The 19,472-nt window shown below is 46.6% G+C and overlaps 1 protein-coding gene across 1 annotated transcript in view; it reads right to left on the minus strand.

Annotated features, from left to right (window-relative positions):
* LOC124503727 (acyl-coenzyme A oxidase-like protein) overlaps window positions 1-19,472 on the minus strand; it is a 194,342-nt gene that overhangs the window by 125,088 nt on the left and 49,782 nt on the right. Inside the window, exon 9 of the mRNA XM_047068960.1 lies at window positions 18,302-18,397. Coding sequence (XP_046924916.1) covers window positions 18,302-18,397 — 96 coding nt within the window. The remainder of the gene's footprint in view (window positions 1-18,301; window positions 18,398-19,472) is intronic.

Below are 19,472 nucleotides of genomic sequence, written 5' to 3' on the forward strand. Positions count from 1 at the left end.
AAGAGAAAGCACCGTGGTGAACCAGCCCCTTAGCGCCTCATACCATGACAGTTATTTATTCAAGCATGAAAACTGGGACATTGTTCTTACAATGCTAATTAGACAAAGAAATGAGATATGCAAATATTTTTAAAAAGTCTACTCACCACAACACTCTCATCAGATGAAAATTAATCAAGAAATCATGGCCCGATAGGGTCGCTTTGGTGCTAATGCCCATCACCCTGACTGCCTGACCTATGATGTCCCTGCAAACAAAAATCAAGTTTGAGTCTAAGATCATTCCCACAAACCTAGAGATAGACAGGATCTAATCCTCAGAATATCACCTGGGCCAAGTGGGCTCAAAGGTCAGTGTTTACCCAAGCAAGAGGCATGAAAGTTTCCAGAAATCTAAGATGCCACACTTTGTATATGTGTGTTTGTGTGTGTGTGTGTGTTTACTGAGAGAGAGAGGGTGCAAGTAAGTGAAGGTGGAGAGAGAGAGGGAGAGAAAAAGAGAGAGAGAGAGAGAAGTGGGTCTCATCAGAAGTGGGGCTCGTGTTCACAAGAAGTGGGGCTCGGGTTCACCCAAAGCAGGGCCTGTGCTCACCTGATGTGGGACTCGAACTCACAAACCGTGAGATCATGACCTGAGCTAAAGTCAGATGCTTAATCGACTGAGCCACCCAGGTGCCCTAAGATGCTGCACTTTGGGTCCCCTTGTCCAACACTCCTTCTCCAGTGCAGCCTCAAAATAGAGGGTCTTTCAAGTAGCGACTGAATAGACAGAAAAACAAGATCTATGTATATGCTGCCTACTTCAGACCTAAAGACAGATACAGATTGAAGGTAAAGGGCTGGAAAAAGATATTCCATGCAAATGTAAGCAAAAAAAAAAAAAAAAAAAAAAAAAGCTGGGGCAGCAACACATACTAGACAACAGCAACACATACTAGACAAAACAAAACAGACTTTAAAACAAAGACTGTAAAAAGAGGTAATGAAAGGCATTGCTAATGATAAAGGGATCAGGCCAACAAGAGGATATAACAATTGTAAATATCCGTGTACCCAAGTAGGAGCACCTAAATATATATATAGCAAATATCCACAGACATCAAGGGAGAAATTGACAGTAATATAATAATGGTAGGCACTTTAACACCCTACTTAAATCAATGGATAGAACATCCAGACACAAACTCAATAAGGAAACAGTGGCTTTGAATGATACATTAGACTAGATGGACTTAATAGATATATACGAAACATTCCAAGCAAAAATAGCAGAATACACATTCTTTTAAAATGCACATGTAGGGGCGCCTGGGTGGCGCAGTCGGTTGAGCGTCCGACTTCAGCCAGGTCACGATCTCGCGGTCCGTGAGTTCGAGCCCCGCGTCGGGCTCTGGGCTGATGGCTCAGAGCCTGGAGCCTGTTTCCGATTCTGTGTCTCCCTCTCTCTCTGCCCCTCCCCCGTTCATGCTCTGTCTCTCTCTGTCCCAAAAATAAATAAACGTTGAAAAAAAAAAATTTTTAAAAAAAAATAAAAAAATAAAATGCACATGTAACATTCTCCAGGACAGATCACATGTTGGGCCACAAAACAAGTCTCAATAAATTTAAGACGACAAATCATATCAAGCATCTTTTCTGACCACAACAGTAAAGAACTAGAAAGCAATTACAAGAAATAAACTGGAAAAGACACAAACATATGCAGACTAAACAACATGCTACTAAACAACTAATGGGTCAATGAAGAAATCAGAGAGGAAATTAAAAAAAAAAACAACTTTGAGACAAATGAAAACACAGTGGTTCAAAATCTTTGGGATGTAACAAAAGCAGCTCTAAGAGGAAAATTTATAGCAATACAGGCCCATCTCAAGAAACAAAGATCAAATACACAATCTAACCTTACACCTAAAGGATGTAAAAGAAAAAGAAGAACAAAGATCACAGTTAGTAAAAGGAAGGAAATAATAAAGATTAGAATGAAAATAAATGAAATAGTGACTGAAAAAAATCAGTAGAAAAGATTAATGAAACTAAGAGCTGGTTCTTTGAAAAGATAAACAAAATTGATAAACCATTAGCCAGACTCATCAATAAGAAAAGAGAGAGGATGCAAATAAATAAAATCAGGAAAAAAAAAAAAAAGAAGTTACCACTCACACTGCAGAAATACAAAAGAGTAAGAGACAGCTACAAAAAAGTTTACACTAACAAACTGGACAGCCTAGAAGAAATGGATAAATTCCTAAAAACATGTATCTTCTAAGGCAGAATAAGGAAAAAATAGAAAATCTAAATAGATCAATTACTGGTAATGAAATTGAATCAGTAATCACAACACTCCCAACAAACAAAAGTCTGGGACCAGATGGCTTCACAAGTAAATTTTACCAAATATTTTAAGAAGATTTAATGGATTGAAGAGGAATGAATGCTTCCAAATTCATTCTACAAAACCAGCATTACCCTGATACCAAAATCAGACAGAGGCACTACAAAAAAAAAAAAAAAGTAAAAGGAAATTATAGCCTAATATCCCTGATGAGCATAGATGCAAAAGTCATCAACAAAATATTAGCAAACTTAATTCAACAATACATTTGAGAGCCACAAATCAAGTGGGATTTATTCAGGAGACACGATGATTCAATATCTGCAATTAAGTCAATGTGATATACCACGATAACAAAATGAAGGATAAAAATCATATCATCTCAATAGACACAGGGAAAAAAAAAAAAACTTTTGACAAGATTGAACATCCATTCATGATAAAAACTCCCAACAAAGTGGGCATAGGGGCGCCTGGCTGACTCAGTGGAGCGTGTGACTTTTAATCTCAGGGTCATGGATTCAAGCCCCACATTGGGTGTAGAAGTTACTTAAAAAAATAAAAATCTTAAAAAAAAAAGTGGGTATAGAAGAAACACACTTCAACATACTAAAGGCCATATATGACAAATCCACAGTAACATAATACTCAGAGGTAAAAAGCCAAAAGCTTTTTTTTTCTAAGACCAGAAACAAGACAAGGTTGTCCACTCTCATTACTTTTATTCAATGTCGCACTTGAAGTCCTAGACCCAGCCATAAGACAAGAAAAAGAAATTAAAAGGCATCCAAATTAGTAAGGAAGAAGTAAAACTGTCCCTATTTGCAGATGACATGATACCACATCTAGAAAACCTTAAAGATTCCACCAAAAAACTCTCAGAACTAATACATGAATTCAGCTAAGTTAAAGGCTACAAAATTAATATACAGAAACTTCTGTATATTGTTTCTCTACACGAATGACAAACTAGCAGAAAGAGAAATTAAGAAAATAATCCTATTTACAATTGCAACAAAAAAATAAAATATCTAGGAATAATTTAATTTAAAAAATAAATTTAAGGACGTGAGAGACATGTACTCTGTAAACTATAAGACACTGAAGAAACAAACTGAAGAGGACACAAATAAATGGAACATACCCATAGAATGAAAGAATTAATATTGTGAAAATATCCATACTACCCAAAGCAATCTACAGATTCAATTCAATCCCTATCAAAATAGCAACAGTATTTTCATAGAACTAGAACCAATATCTTAAAATTTGTATGCAACCACGAAAGACCCCAAACAGCCAGGGAAATCTCAAAAAAAAGAAGAACAAAGCTGGAGAAATCACAAGCCCAGATTTCAAACAATACTACAAAGCTATATTAATCAAAACAGCATGGTACTGGCACAAAAATAAACTAGACACATAAATCAATAGAACAGAATAGAGAACCGAGAAATAAATCCACACTTATATGGTCAATTGATAGACAACAAAGAGGCAAGAATTTACAATGAGAAGGGGCACCTGGGTGGCTCAGTTGGTTAAGTGTCCAACTCTTGGTTTCGACTCAGGTCATGATCTCACAGTTCGTGAGTTCGAGCCCCATGTCAGGCAATGCAAAGCCTGCTTGGGATCCTCTCTCTCCCTCTCTCTGCCCCTCCCCTGCTTGTGCTCTCTCTCTCTCAAAATAAATAAACTTAAAAAAAAAAGAATATACAGTGGAAAAAAGACTATCTTTTATAAGTGGTGTTGAGAAAACTGGACAGCTACATGTAAAAGAATGAAACTAGACCCCTTTCTTATACCATACACAAAAATAAACTCAAAATGGATAGGGTCCTAAATGTGAGACCTAAACTATAAATTTCCCAAAGGGAAACATAGGCACTAAACTGTTGGACATTGGTCTTAGCAATATTTTTTTGGATCTGTCTCCCCAGACAAGGGCAACAAAAACAAAAATAAAAAACTGGGACTACATCAAACTAAAAAGCTCTTGCACAACAAAGGAAACCATCAACAAAACAAAAAGCCAACCCACTGAATGGGAGAGACCATTTGCAAACAGTATTTCTGATAAGGGGTTAATATCCAAAGTGTATAAAGAATTCATACAACTCAACACCAAAGAAAACAAACAATCTGATTTAAAAATGGGCAGAAGACCTGAACAGACGTTTCTCCAAAGAAGACATGCAGATGGCCAACAAAAACATGGAAAGATGCTCAACATCGCTCATCATCAGGGAAACACAAATCAAAACCACAATGAGATATCCTCCCACACCAGTCAAAATGGCTACTATCAAAAAGACAAAAAACATAAGTGTTTGCGAGAATGTGGAGAAAACGGAACCCTTATGCAAATTGGTGCAGCCACTATGGAAAACAGTATAGAGGTTCTTCAAAAAATTAAAAACAGAAATATGTGCGACCCGGTAATTCCGCTTCTGAGTATTTACCGGAAGAAAAAGAAAAACACTAATTCAAAAAGACATGTGCTATTGTTACAGCATTGTCTACAACAGCCAAGATATGGAAGCAACCTAAGTGTCTACTGATAGATGACCAGGCAAAGAAGATGTGGTACGTAAATACCACAATGGATTCAGCCATGAAAAGGACGAAATCTTGCGATTCATGATGCGGATAGACCTAGGGGGTATTATGCTAAGTGAAATAAGTCGGACAGAGAAAGACGAATGGCGTCTTATTTCACTTACATATGGGATCCAAAAAAACAAAACAAATGAACAAACAAAAAAAAACAGAAAGACTCATTAAGGACAGAGAAAAAAAAAAAACTGGTGGTTGCCGGAGAGGAGGGGCAGGGGGGCACGACACAGGTGAGGGGGATTAAAAGTTACAAAATTCCAGTTATAAATAAGTCTCAGGGATGAAAAGTACAACATAGGGAAGATAGTCAGTGATATTGTAATAACTTTGCAGGATGGCAGACGGTAGCCACACTTACCGTGAGTGCAGAGTAAAGTACGTAAATGTCAAATCACTGTGTTGTATACCTGAAGCTAATATACTATTGTATGTCAACTATACTTCAGGTAAAAAGAGAAAGATTTTTTTTTTTAATTTTTCTTTTTAACGTTTATTTCTTTTTGCGACAGAGAGAGACAGAGCATGAACAGGGGAGGGGCAGAGAGAGAGGGAGGCACAGAATCTGAAACAGGCTCCAGGCTCTGAGCGGTCAGCACAGAGCTCGACGCGAGGCTCGAACTCACGGACCGCGAGATCACGACCTGAGCCGAAGTCGGACGCTTAACCAACCAAGCCACCCAGGCGCCCCAAGAGAAAGATTTTTTTTAAAGGGGGTCTTTGACAAGAGCTGTTCAAGAGGGACCCTCAAGCCATTCGAGGGCGAGGTGGGCACAACACTGCATTGCCCCCAAGTGAGCCGTGTGCCCTTGCCAAGCTACCTTAGTTCACAGGGCCTCTGTCTTCTCATCTGTAAAGTGGGAACCAGGGTAGAGCTGTCATGAGCGCTGGGTGAGAAAGTGCACATGCAGCATCGCGCGTCTGGCCCGTCAGTGAGCAGTCAGCACATGGCAGCTCCCTTTCCCTGCTCCTGAACTTCCTCAGAGCAAAGATGCCGGCAAGGGGCTGGGGAGTCCTCGGGGCTGAATCAGTTCACAGATATTTATCGAGGGCCTCCTCGGCACCTGCTGCTGCGTGAGGCCCCCCGTCCTCTAGCAGATGCCAGTCTAACTGCCAGATGGAGAAGCAGGCAACAGTTGACATCTGGGGCCCCACACGCGAGGTGCCGTGAGAGCTCCACGCAGGAAGGGCAGCTGCAAGGGCGGGGAAGTTTCCTGAGGAAAGGACAGCTACCCTTGGACAGAATGGCTGAATGGCAAAGGAGATGGGGAAGTCATGGGCAGAGCCCAGATGTTCCAAGGTGTGGCCTGTCTCAGGAACTTCAGTCGGATCTGTAGTGCTGAGTATGAGATCATTTCTGTCGCCCAGAAAGAATCCCCCTTAACCCAGCTCCTCCAGGCTGGGACCGGGGCCGTGCTCTGAAGCTTTAATCCTGTTACTCGGCCATCTCTAGAGAATGAGAGACCATCCCCAGACCTGTGCGTCATCTGCCCAGAATAGCACTCCAGTCACACTGACAATGTCGTCAGACCCATGAGGCTCACCCATGAGCAATCTGCAAGGGTGAGCCAGGGAGCAAGTGAGATCTGCAGGAAATAAAAAAACCCAAAATAGTCTCTGCCTGTATAGACGCCTTCATGGACTGAATATACCCTGATGTGGGCAAGCTCCAGAGTTATAAAATGAAAGTCTGGTACACACACAGAAGAAATGGAGAATATCTGCTTTTAATTTTTTTAAAGATTCAGATCAGGGTTCACTGCCCTTAATTCATTTAAAATGCCACCAAATGACATGCAACTGATCTCCATGGAGCTGTCATCTGGACTGACTTCTTCTCCATCAAAGAAACCTTCCCTTCATCCCTATATCCATCCATCCATCCATCCATCCATTCATTCATTCACTATGTGCTTACTTAGTGCCAACCCCTGTTCTAAGTTCACAGGGGACAACAGTGGCCAAGAAGACACAGATCCTTCTCTCTGAAAGCTGACATTCCCAAAGACTGACCTCCCAGGTCAGGCACCCCAGGCAAGACCTACTTGCTTCTGAGTTTTCTGAGCAGCAAATAGAGGTGATTCCATAGAAGCCCTCAGGCACTCCACGCAGGGCGAACCTTGCAGGCAGGGAGTGTCCATTCTTCAGTTTACGTCTTCCTGCTCCAGCCACAACGTCTCCAAACTGTGGTCAAGTCTGATCCAGAGGGATTCCCTACAACGCAGGCAGGATTTCCCCCTACCCTAAACCGTGTAATAATGTAGTAGGGCCACCTATCCTCACAGGAGCAGGGGACTGTGCTTAAATATGACCAACATCCCTCCCTTTTATGGTCCCTACATTGCGTTTTACAAGGCACCCCCACCTGGCTTTTATGCTAATTGAGAAATAAACCAAATAACAGTGGACACAGGCCAAAATGTTGCCTTTCTTATTGATTCAAGCCAGGCTAGAGGAAGCGGACTCGCTCATACCGCAGCCCAGCCTCAGACGCACTTGTCCGTGCAGTCCCGGCAATGCTAGACAGGGAGGCCTCCCCATGAGAAGGGGCCAGGCCTCAACACCAGCTCCTTGAGGAAGGGGGAAGGGGGACAGCAGGCTCCAAAAACCCCAAGGTATTGATCTCCAGCTTTCCAGCGAGGTAGGTCACCGCACAACCCCTGTGGTAGTGTAAGTAAAGGGTAGAGTCAAGCCAGGTGTATATTTAAAGGAAAATTTCTATCAGTGGGAGCAGAGGAGGCAACCCCTTCTTAACTCCCTGAATGAATTCAAGTCACGCAGTCACCAAAGCCAGACCTGCTGTCATCCTTGGTCTCTCACATCCAATCATCTCCAATATCCTCTCTATTCTGTCCTTCCCAAAAACACCTTATTCTTTCCCTCACCCCTTCCATACCAACGGTGTATCATGTCTTACTTGGACCACTATCCTAATCCCAACTCCGGACCCTTCACCCTCTCTATCTTCCACCCATCTGCCAAGACAGTCTATCTAAAATGCAATTCTGGTCACGTTCTTACCCCACATGCAACCCTTCCTTCGTAGGTTCTCCATGGCTCATGAGTCCTTTTCCATTATGGCCCCAGCTTACCCGCCAGCTTGGTTAGGGGGCCTTCTCAAGCAGGCCATACGAACTCTGGCCACACAGAGCCTTCTGTTCATCCACAATGGGCTTCATTGGTTTACCGCCCTTTGCCTTCATGCATGGTCTCCCCTCTGCCTGGAATGTTCTTCCTCCACTTTATTTCCCAAGCAGTTTCTACTTATCCTTGAAAAGTCAGTGTAAAGTCTTTGGGGGAACACTCCTCTGAATGGCTTACGCTGAGCCTGGTGGCCCTTGGCCTGGTCCTGCTAATAACCCCATCTTAGCACTAACCTCACATTGATTGTAATTGATGGGTTCCAGTCTCTCTGCCCCCCAACCCTCTCTCTCTCTACTTGATCCCAACTGACCCTGTAGGGGAAAAAAACTGAGAATTTAGAGAACTCTGAAAAAAAATCTCCAACTGATCTCTATAGAGAGATTACAGAACTACTGCATCTAAAAAACAAAAACATATACCTATAGAAAAGGAATAGTTAAGAGAAAGAGCTCTTGAAAATTAAAAATAATTACACAGGGGCACCTGGGTGGCTCAGTCAGTTAAGTGTCCGACTTCAGCTCAGGTCATGATCTCGTGGTTCATGGGTTCGAGCCCCACGTCAGGCTCTGTGCTGACAGCTCACAGCCTGGAGCCTGCTTCGGATTCTGTGTCTCCCTCTCTCCCTGCCCCTCCCCCGCTCGTGCTCTCTCTCTCTCTCTCTCTCTCTCTCTCTCTCTCTCAAAAGTATAAGCTCTCTCTCTCTCTCTCTCTCTCTCTCTCTCTCTCTCAAAAGTATAAACATTTAAAAAAATTAAATAAAGTAAAAATAAAAATCATCCCACTGAACTGAGCTCAGAGTTGTACATACTCAACAAATGTTCACTATGAATGGACCTTTGGCCCATAAAAGAAGGACACTGGATACAAAGGCTGGGTCAGCCTGTCTCCCCTCCCCAGTCCTGCTCCCAGCACACAGACAGATGGATGCTCAGGACCACTGTGACACACGGCGATCATGCAAAGTAGACAGTGCCGCTAAAAAACAAATCAGGTCCCAGGCCACAGTGGAGAAAGAAGCCGGGATTCTGGCCCAGCCGCTAACCATTTGGCATCTGCCAGATCCCAGTCTGAGTGAAACTGCCACGTTTTTAAATGTAGGCGAATTCCTTTTTTAATTTTTGGTTTGGTTAACCGAAGCAAATACGATCGTGCGCCAAGGCGGTCCCAGAGTGTCGGTGCGCAGGGTCCGGGCCGGGCTCACAGAACTCCTTGCTTGAGGATTGAAAAAGCCATCCCGGTGCGGGCAAAGGGCGGGACCCCAGCGGCGGGCTGCCGCCTTGTGAGGCCCGGTGGACCCAGCGCGAGCTGTTACCATTTTTCCATGTCTCCGTTTTCTCATCTGGAAGACAGGGATGGTGACGGCACCCATCTCACAGGGTTGCCATGACAACTAAAGGAGTGACTACGTATAAAATGCTCAGGGAAGCACTCAGTACGTGGAGTTATTATTTGGTGATGGCTTGAGCTCCTGTCGCCTTTTTCTCTGAGAACCTACCAATGCACAGATTCATCCACAGGGACGGAAGAATGGAGTTAATGAAATGTGGAGGAAGGAAAAGGTACGGAGGCCTGCACAGGCATTTGTGCTACATGGAGTATCAAGTTTCCAGAAGACAAGCTCCTAAGGACAGCAAGCCAGCCGTTCATCATCCACACTTGACCTCCCGGGTGGTGCAAATGATGCTCCCCGGAGACAGACAACAGGGCCGATGACGCTCCTCACAGCTGCAGCCTGGGTGCTCTTTCTACCTGTCCTAGGTGAGCCGGCTGCGAGAGCCGAGGAAGGCAAGCCCGAGGCAGGACCCGGGCTCAGAGCAGCTTGGAAGCAGTCTACACTGGCAACAGCACCACTGCCGCTCTCAGCGCCGCCACGGCCACAGTGCAGGGTTTGAGGAGACTGGGGTTTCCTACAAGGTTTTCTCAGCCTCTGATGACTTAGTTCACGAGAGCTCTGTTCCTTGAAATGTTCTCAGAGTCACAGACATCTCACATTCCTTGGCCACATCAAAGAGGGAGGGATGCCCAAGGCTTTCCTCTCCTACGGCACGGAAAAACTCCATATACCACCTGCGCTCTCGGGCTGTCCACCTGCAGATGTGACCTGGAGACTTTGCTCAATGCTGAAGGGCTGGAGGTCAACTTCTAGGTCTTTGTGCCTGAGAGACCCGGAGACTTCATTTAGAAATGGCTGCACTGGACTCTTATCTCTGAGGTCGCTTCCAACCATAAAAATCTCAGGGCTCTCCTTCTATGAAGGGTTATTCTCCATACCATCGCCACCCCCTCTCCCCTCCTGCCAGTGTAACCCCTGGAGGCCTCCTCACAGGGAGCCCCTCACAGTGCTGAAGTATCTCAGTTCCCTGGCTACACCAGGAGCTCCCGGGGGGGGCACACACCTGCTCCCGGTCAGCTCCGCTCACTACCCACAGCGTCTCATCCAACATGTGCTCACAGAATCGAAGTACATTCGAAACGGTAATTCTTTAAAATAACCACTTCAAAAATTCATGTCATGTGCTACTTCTCTGTAGTTGTACTGGATCCTTAGCTCTTTGCTCTTTGGGGGAAAAGGCAGCAGATGTGCCTTTTAAAGAATCAATGTTTAAATTTCAGTTGTTCAAAATGTAAACTGCCATGGAAACACCACAAATGAAATTTTTCGCCATTTTCACGCCCACCCCAAATGCTGCAAACTTATTTTTTAAGACATTTGTGAGTCAAATTATATCCTGAAGAGTCATCCAGATAACTGCATCCTACATACAATCTTGGTCTTGAGCCAGACAGTTGCTCAGCTGATGCACCCCCATTCTCCTTATATTGACCACTTTGTAATAATCAGCACTCATAGCTGACAAGGCGCTAAACTGATGAGAGCAACAAAATCCCAGCCTTTTCTTCCATACAAAAGCAAAGAAATGGAAAAGAAAAATAATCTGCAAGTCATTATTGGTATTTGCTACCCTCTGGCGGTCAACCTGGGGAAGAAGTGTCTACACCAGAAAACTGGAAACTATTTCACAGATGGCCCCTCTGAGGCTCACCCAGCTCAAACCCTGTATCCATCCCATGGGTCTTCCCCGGCACTGGAACAAGTCCTGCTACTCTGCCCCTTACACCTGTGTATGTATGTGTGAGGACGCTAGAGAAAGAATAATGTCAACCTGAGTAGAACGAGATGAGCAACGTGAATCTGCTTCCTCAAAGCATACACATCTGAAAAGACAAGTATACAACGGACACAGGATGAGCTCCATTTTCAATGCTCCAACTCTCTGTGATACCAAATGACTGGCCACATCACAAAAGTGTCAATGGAATAAACATCAGTCAACTTTGCCTCCTGAATTTCAATGATACACACACTTGTGAGCGTCACACATTTTCAAGACATTACTCTAGGGAACCCATCTCCTCCCCCTCACTCTACCCTCCATTATTCCATGCCTCTTGACAGGGCAGAAGTCTCAGTGCGATCATTGTCAGAGTACTTCCATTTCCATCCAATCCCATTCAGTTTAGTCCCCACCCCAAGCCCTCGTGGGTACAAGACCCTACAGAGATGCTTCTTAGTCCTTAGTGTTGGGTGAGGGCCAGGCTCTGGAGGATGGTGTATGCCTCTGACTCCTCCTGACACACTCTTGCCTAGGGAGTTTTTCTAAAATATGGTATCCATTAGAAAGGTGACTGCTTTTCTTTAGAACATTCTATAGCTCCCCGTTAACTATGAAATCATTCATGAATGGATCACCCTTGTGTTCAGAGTCTTTGAAGTGGGATGGGTGGATAGATGGGTGAATGAATGGATGGATGGATGAATGGATGGGTGGATGGATGGATGGATGGATGGATAGGTGAGTGGATCAGTGGATAAACAGATGGATGAATGGGTGAGCTGGATGGACAGATAGATGGACAGACAGATGGATGAATGGACAGGTGGGTCTATAGTGTGAAGATTGACAGGCTGATTGATGAGTGGAAGGATGGATGGATAGATGGATGGAGAGGTGAGTGGAAGGAAGGAAGGAAGGAAGGAGGGAAGGTTAAAAAGACTGCATGACTTTTAGTGCTCTACTGGGACCTACACTAAAGCTGAATAAAAAGACATGGTCTCTGCCCACTAAATGTTCTATTAATAATGATAAAAATAAGATCAAACTGAGTGACAAGAAGGAGGTAAACATAAAATGATTCCAGAAGAAAACTACAGTGGGTGACCTCCTAGCAAGAATTAAACAGACAAAAACTTGATAGTATCATAGTGGTAGCCACGGAAATTGAGGTTATTAATTTTAGGGACTGAGGGAGCGTCAACTCGGGGAAAAATGTCATAGCCTCTGGTTCATGGTTGTCAGGGCAGGCAAACTGTCACACTCTGACACGAGCTGCCCAGCCCCAGCCCCAGCCCCAGCCAGTGACTAAAGCACACAGAGCCAGATGCAGGAGCCAGCACCAGGGTAAGAACACTCACATCCCAGGCATCTCTGAGGATGTGTCAAAGCCTGGGTGAAGGGGAAGCCCCAAGCTAAGGCCAGAGAACAGCAGGAACACACAGCCTGCTCAGCTGTGTTCACACAACGCGCCATCACGCCCCTTGTGGTTTAAAGAGCCCACTTTGACTCAGAAGACTCATTTACCCCCTACCTCTTCTTCTTTGTTGTTCTAATTCTCCATGAAACCTTACAGTCAAAGGTCTTGAAAAGGTTATTCAAGGCCAGGATATCCCCACACTCCCATCAATAGGGGAGAGAGAGACTCTCTTGAAAACGTGGACCCTACCACCTTCCTCAGGCCCTTTATTCATGTCCAACAAGGCTCACTATCAGAAAAGATCATGTTCCCGTCACAAGTTCTGAGTGTCCCACATGAAACCATTTTCTTCCCTTTGCTCTCCCTTCAGCCCCAGGAAGTGGGAAAAGCTATCCACCATCACACATACCGCAACCTTTTATGACTCAGAGACGGTCATTCACTCTCTCCACTCTTCTCTCAAGACCATGTGTCCTTCACTGCACCCCAGGAAGACAGTCAGATGGCACGGACCTCACTGCTCTCCATCCCATATCCACAGACACCCATGACCACATCCAGCCACATCCAGCCACATCCAGCTTCAGCCTCATAATTCTCCACTGTCAGCTCAAGCACCAGTACCACAAAGGGCTGAGCATGGGTTATAAACCCAGTTTGGTATCCCCACAACCTCAGAGGTCATTTTCACGATCTACGTTCCTGACCTTGATCACATAAGCCCCCACATCCCTTATAATAATAATAGCAGCCTCCGCGTATTGACGATTTAGTGCATGCCTGCACCCTAGAAGCCCTTTACAGGTGCTGACCCACTCAGGCCTGGATTACAACAGCTCTGCGAGGCAGTGCTGTCTTTCTTTTTAGGGGCGTGGCGAGGCTCAGTGACTTGCCAAGGTCATGCAGAGGCAGGCTGCAAATCCAAGAGGCTGGTTCCGGAGTCCATGCTGTTAATGGCCTCTGGAGTAAGCACAACATTCCAGCTGTTTCCATGCATGTCACTCCCACACATCTCAACCGAACAACTTTATATGGGGCATCTTCCCTCTGCCTGCCTCAGCACTGGCTCCAGGATAAGGCGAGAAGGAGGAGCACGGCTCCCAGCAGCTGCAGACCTGGTTGGCGGCTGTGGTGAGGATCTTCCTCAGCCAACAGCTCACAGGCCAGCTCACGGCCTTCTGTGGCCCAAAGCTGTAACTCAGCTAATTGGGCAGCTCATGAACATGTCTGAGAACCTCCAGCTTCTTAGGTTTCATGTAGTGCATTTGGGCCGCCCCTGTTCCCACCGAAGTCAACCATATCTTTCAATAATATCTACATGTCAATCTTATCTACACAACATACTAGGTATGACCTTCCTTCCGTCTCCCTTACCAAGGACCAGCAGAATCAGCCTATGTATATTCAATGCCCACCTTGGACAAATTCCTTTAACCTCCTCATGCCTCAGTTTCCCCATATGCCAACGGAACTCTCTCAGAGCTGTTGCGAGGAGAAAGAAGTTAACACCTGTAAAGCACATATTACGTGTAGAGTCCGAAGGAAGGGGTTAGCGACATCCTTCTTCCCTGCCACCCTGGAATGAGTCGAGGGGTTGGGGTGTGGGGCATGAGAATAAACACGTGTTGAATGCTTAGTTCACAAATCAGGTTGTGGATTCTGATGCATTCTTCATTCGTTCTGTCAACTCCTACTGCTGTGCTCCTAGTATGTGCCCTACCATGTGGGAAGCTGAACACTCAGCCGTGAATGAAGCCGGCAGGGCCCGCACCGCAATGAGCTTTTAGGCTAGCAAGGACGCAGAAACGGCCTGTCATGTCTTTAGCTGGTCGTAACCATAATAAATGCTGCAAGGGGGAGTGCAGTGCCTTGGGCACATGACAGAAGGACCACCCGTAGGCTGTGACCTTTCTGAAGAAGGGACACTCGCCTGAGCTCTGACATGTACACGAAAACTCACCAAGTGAAAAGTGGGGGTGGGTTTGCTAGGCAGCACAACAGCATGTGAGAAGGAGGGTGGAGTGAGAAGTCATGCAAGTCACTAGAGACCAGAAGAGAACTTGGGCCATGATCCTAGGGGCCCTGGGAGGCCAGGAGGGTGACAAGGTGGCTGGGACAGGGCTGGAAAGTTACAACTGTAGGCATCCGCTCTGCACAAGGGTTCTCCAAGTAGAGTGCCCAACGAGTAAAGGCAGCATCACCTGGGAAGTTGCTGCAAATGCAGGCTCCCCAGCCCCTCCCAGAGCGGCTCAGGACTCTGGGGGAGAGACCCCGCTTCTGTGCAATACCTACTTTAAAAGACTAGGGAGGGGCTCAGTCGGTTAAGCGTCTGACTTTGGCTCAGGGGTCATGATCTCACTGTCCGTGAGTTTGGGCTCTGTGCGGACAGCTCGGAGCCTGGAGCCTGCTTCGGATTCTGTGCCTCCCTCGCTCTCTGCCCCTCCCCCGAATGCACTCACTCTCTCTCTCTCTCTCTCTCTCTCTCTCTCTCTCTCTCTCTCAAAAACAAATGAACGTCAAAAAAAAGAAAAAGACTAGGGAAGACCCTTAGGCGAGCGGGGACCGGCTTGTCTTATGCTGAAATATCTACTTCCACACAAAATTAACCCAAAACGATGGGCTAGACCTCCTTCACATTTCACACTCCCTCTACTTCTGCCTCCAAACTCACGGTGACTTTCCCCCACTTCCCTCCTCCTTCTGGAAAGGCCTCCCAGCCTCCCCACTTCAGCTACAGAGCCCTCCCAAGCCCCCACCTCCCACCCCTGCCAAACGTCTTGGTTTCCTTTTCCTTTTGTTCCTGTTAATCACTTAATCTGGCACAGCACTCTGGACACAAATTGGAGGAAGGCTATTAAGGCAAGCCTTTAAGAGAAAAATCTGAAAATGCTGATGGAAATGAGAGAGAACCATGAAGAATAAGACATCTGGGCAAAGTTTAAAAGGACGGGGCATGCTCAGCCTTGAGCAAAATGTCACCATGGGGAGCCGCGGTGACAGTTTTCTAATACATGAGGAATGCACGGAGGAGAAAAGGATCCATTTTTCCACTCATCAGCGAGAGCAGAACAAGCAGGGCCGTCTTAGGTTTCAGCCGAGAAAACATCTGTCATGCGTTTGAGCCCTAGGAGAGGAGGAGTTGCCAAGAGGACGGGTGAGATCATCCTCGCCCGAGACGCGCGCGATGAGATCACAGTGGCCAGGGTCGCTGTCCATCAGGGCCGAGCGCAGCAGGGGCACCCGAACCGTGCAGAGTCGCAGGCTGCGCGAGCGGGTCTCCCTGTCACAGAGTCGACCTGCCTCCTGGGCAGGGCAGGTGCTGACTCACGGCCACTGCATTTTGCTTCAGATACAGAGGAATCCAAAGGAAACTACGCACTTCTGCAAAACGTCTCAGACTTGCCTCGTTACCTGCAGGCCAGGATTCCAGGCATCTGTTTTCCTGGAAAAGCCCATTTATTCCTTTCTTACAGCCAGCTGCTGTCTTCCCAGCAACAGCGGCACTGGCAACAGGCATCACGTCAGTAATGGCTCAGAGCTATTGAACATCTGCTCTGTGCCAGTGCTCTACACACCCCCCTCACTCATGCCTCACCGTTATCACAAGGCCCGTTTCACAGGCAAAGAAACTAAGGCTTAAGGAGGGCTCTTGATTTGCCCACGACCCCACTGCTGGTCATGTCCAGGCTGAGACTGGAGCCCTCGGTTTTCTGACTTCAGAGCCCATGATCGAGATAATGCCTCTACGGTGCCAGCATTCAGTAGAATGGAGAATGCACACCTTTTAAAAAATCAGCCACTCTGGGGGCGCCGGGGAGGCTCAGCCGGTTAAGCGACCGACTCTTGATTTGGGCTCAGGTCATGATCTCACGAGTCATGAGTTCCAGCCCTGCATCGGGCTCCCCGCTGACAGTGGAGCCTGCTTGGGATGCTCTCTCTCCCTCTCCCTGCCCGTCCCCTGCTCATGCTGTCTCTCCCTTTCTCTCTCTCTCTCAAAAACAAATAAACATAAAAGAAAAGAATCATCCACTCTGTCTCCTCTCTCCCATCTTCTTTGCTCCAGATCTGGTGATACTTAAAATCAAGTCTCTTCCAGAAGGTCTGCCACTTCCCCATCTCTGCTGTCCTGATCCTGCCCCTCGGGACTCCAGCACTAGGCTGAATGAGCTAATGGGGCTGCGGGCAGCCTGGGTGTCCTTCACACAGCATCGCCCACTCGGAAACATAAAGCATAGGCTTTCTGCACCGCCTTCTAGCCGGGAGCCAGCAGGGGCCTTCGTGTTCACCGAGCACACTCTCCGCGAAGGGACCCCAAGGCTCCTGCCGTCACAGGGGATATTACGCAGATACTGCCATCGAGGCACCAGCTGATCCTGAATCCGATTTTGTCCCATCTACAACGTAATTCTCAGCTCACTGGCTTCTCTCCTTTTGCCTCTTTCTGGAGTCTCGAAATGGCTGCAATGGTTTCGATGACAGACTTGAAGAAGAAGTCCTCCTCAGCACTCTGATGCTGTGCTAGATAGAGCCTTGGCCTCACCTCTGCGCCCAGTTCATCACAAGCTCATTCATTTGTCAGATGATTCAGCTAAGGGGACCAACCAGCTGAGCCACTCCTGACGAGGGGCTTCAGAACTGAACACCCTTTAAGGGCTGCCGAAAAACAAGGGCGGGAAGCAGTGCCCATGGGCAGACTTGAGGTCACTGGCTCGGTACGGAGTGTGGGTGTTCACGGCATCACAGTCGTACCAGCTGACAGGAAACACAAAACACAGGGAAGCTCCTGTCAGGCAGGCTTCCTGGGAAGCTGGACCAACACAGTGGAAATGAGTAAAGAAGGATTTTCCTGCTACTCAGAAGACTTTGTGCTGATGTCAGGTGAATGAAATTTATTCCTTCTTGATGGAAAAATTGGATTCAAGCCACAATGTATATTCATGGGTTTCTTAATTTTTCTTCCAGCTTCACCAAGCTCAGTGGAGCTTAAAGCAGGCTTTTCCCTCATGCAAAGAGATGAAAAGGGCCCAGAGAACAGATAATGCTGAGCTTTGAGGAGGAGGAGGAGGAGGAGGAGGAGGAGGAGGAGAAGGAGGAGGAGCAGGAGCCTTCCAGAACTTTCCTCTCTGGGCTGCTCTTTCCAAACTAGTTGGTATTGGGGAAGGTATGGGAGGAGGCGAGGTAGAGATGCCTTCCGGGGGTCTGGCTTCATGGACTCCAACCTGTGACACTGAATGTCACACCCCAAAAAGCCACACGACCATCAAAGCTCCCCAGTAAACTCAGCTGAGATATGCCAGCCTTCCCTCACGTGTCAGCTTTTAGCTGCTTCTCCAGCAGATGCGTTTGTTCTGAATGACGCGTTCCCCCAGGGTCAAAGTTTGTGGCCCTTTTGCCACAGTGCCTATGTTCCACCCACCATAATCAGCAGCACATCTAAGATGCCGATGGATAGGATCCCATGATAAGAAGGGTGCAGAAATGCTCTCTGGGTATGGCCAACTGGCGCTTCTCAGTATCTAACCATTAACCTTAGCCACATTATACCAACTGTGGCTCAGGAAACTCAGCTCCTGAAACTGTTACCCATCCCTGGAATAAGCAGAGAATAAACAGTGATGTAAATTCAAATCAGAGTCGACTACCTTCGTGGCACCCATAGCTTGGAAGGTCACAGCTAACCTTGAAGGGGTCAGCGTTGCCAGCATCCCGTTGAATCTTGCACTCTTGTTCTTAATAGGGGAACGGGACCGCCCATCTGGAGCCACAGAGCCAAACCTAGGGTAGGGCAGAAGCAGGTGGAAAAGAGGGGCAGGGTTAACACAAAAGAAGAACTTGGCTCCACTAGAAAGGATACCATATGCACACAGAGGGATGTCCCACAGGTCTCCGGATCCAGGAACCGCCCTCGCAAGATAGCAGAGTCAAGGGTGAGGCAAGATGTCCTCAGGAGACTCTGACAAAGGCTTGACCCATGAAAAGTAAAAGCAGGTTCCCTGCCACCACCAGCCTGTGACTCAGTAGCGGCTCCCGGCAAAAAGAAGGATGAAGACCACCCTCAATGAGCCAACGGCGGAGCCCGAGTGTGAAGACCACACATCGATCCGCTTTTTTGTGGTTGATATACAATTCAAATACCATAAAATCCCTTCTAAAGCGTGCAATGCAATGGTTTTTAGCACCTTCACAAACTTGTACAACCATTATCACTATCCAATTCCAAAACATTTCACCACCCCAAAAGGAACCTCATACTATTAGTGGTCACTCCCCATCATACCCCCAGGCCCTGGAAACCATGAAGCTGCTTTCTATCTCTATGGATGTGTCTACTCTGGACATTTCACATCAGCGGAATCATACCACGTGTGGCTTTTGTGTCTGCCTCCATTCACTCAGCTCACTGTGTTCAAGGTTCACGCGTGGTTTAGCATGTATCATATACTTCCTCCCTTTTCGTGGGCCAATGATACTCCATTGTATGGAGTCACCGTATTTTGCTTATCCATTCATCCGTTGATCGGCACTTGGGTCGTTTCCCCTTCTACGGATACTGTGAATATTTACGCTATGCACACTTGTGTACAAGTTTTTGAGCGGACATGTTTTCAATTCTCTTGTGAACAACGTTTCCACACCTACCCAGGAACAGAGCTGCCGCTGGCTCCTACGAAAATTGTAAACTTTTGAAGAAGTGCCAAACTCTTTTCCAAATCAGCAACACCATTTACATTCCCACCAGCAGCGTAGGAGGGTTTCAATTTTCCCACATCCTCGCCAACCCTTATTATGGCCTGCCTCTTTTATTATAGCCATCTGAGCAGGTGCAAAATGGTGTCTCATTGCGGTTTTG

This window comes from Lynx rufus, unplaced genomic scaffold, assembly GCF_022079265.1.
Source record: "Lynx rufus isolate CCGP_SWC_20201006 ecotype Redwood Valley unplaced genomic scaffold, mLynRuf1.p SCAF_8, whole genome shotgun sequence".
Taxonomy (NCBI): domain Eukaryota; kingdom Metazoa; phylum Chordata; class Mammalia; order Carnivora; family Felidae; genus Lynx; species Lynx rufus.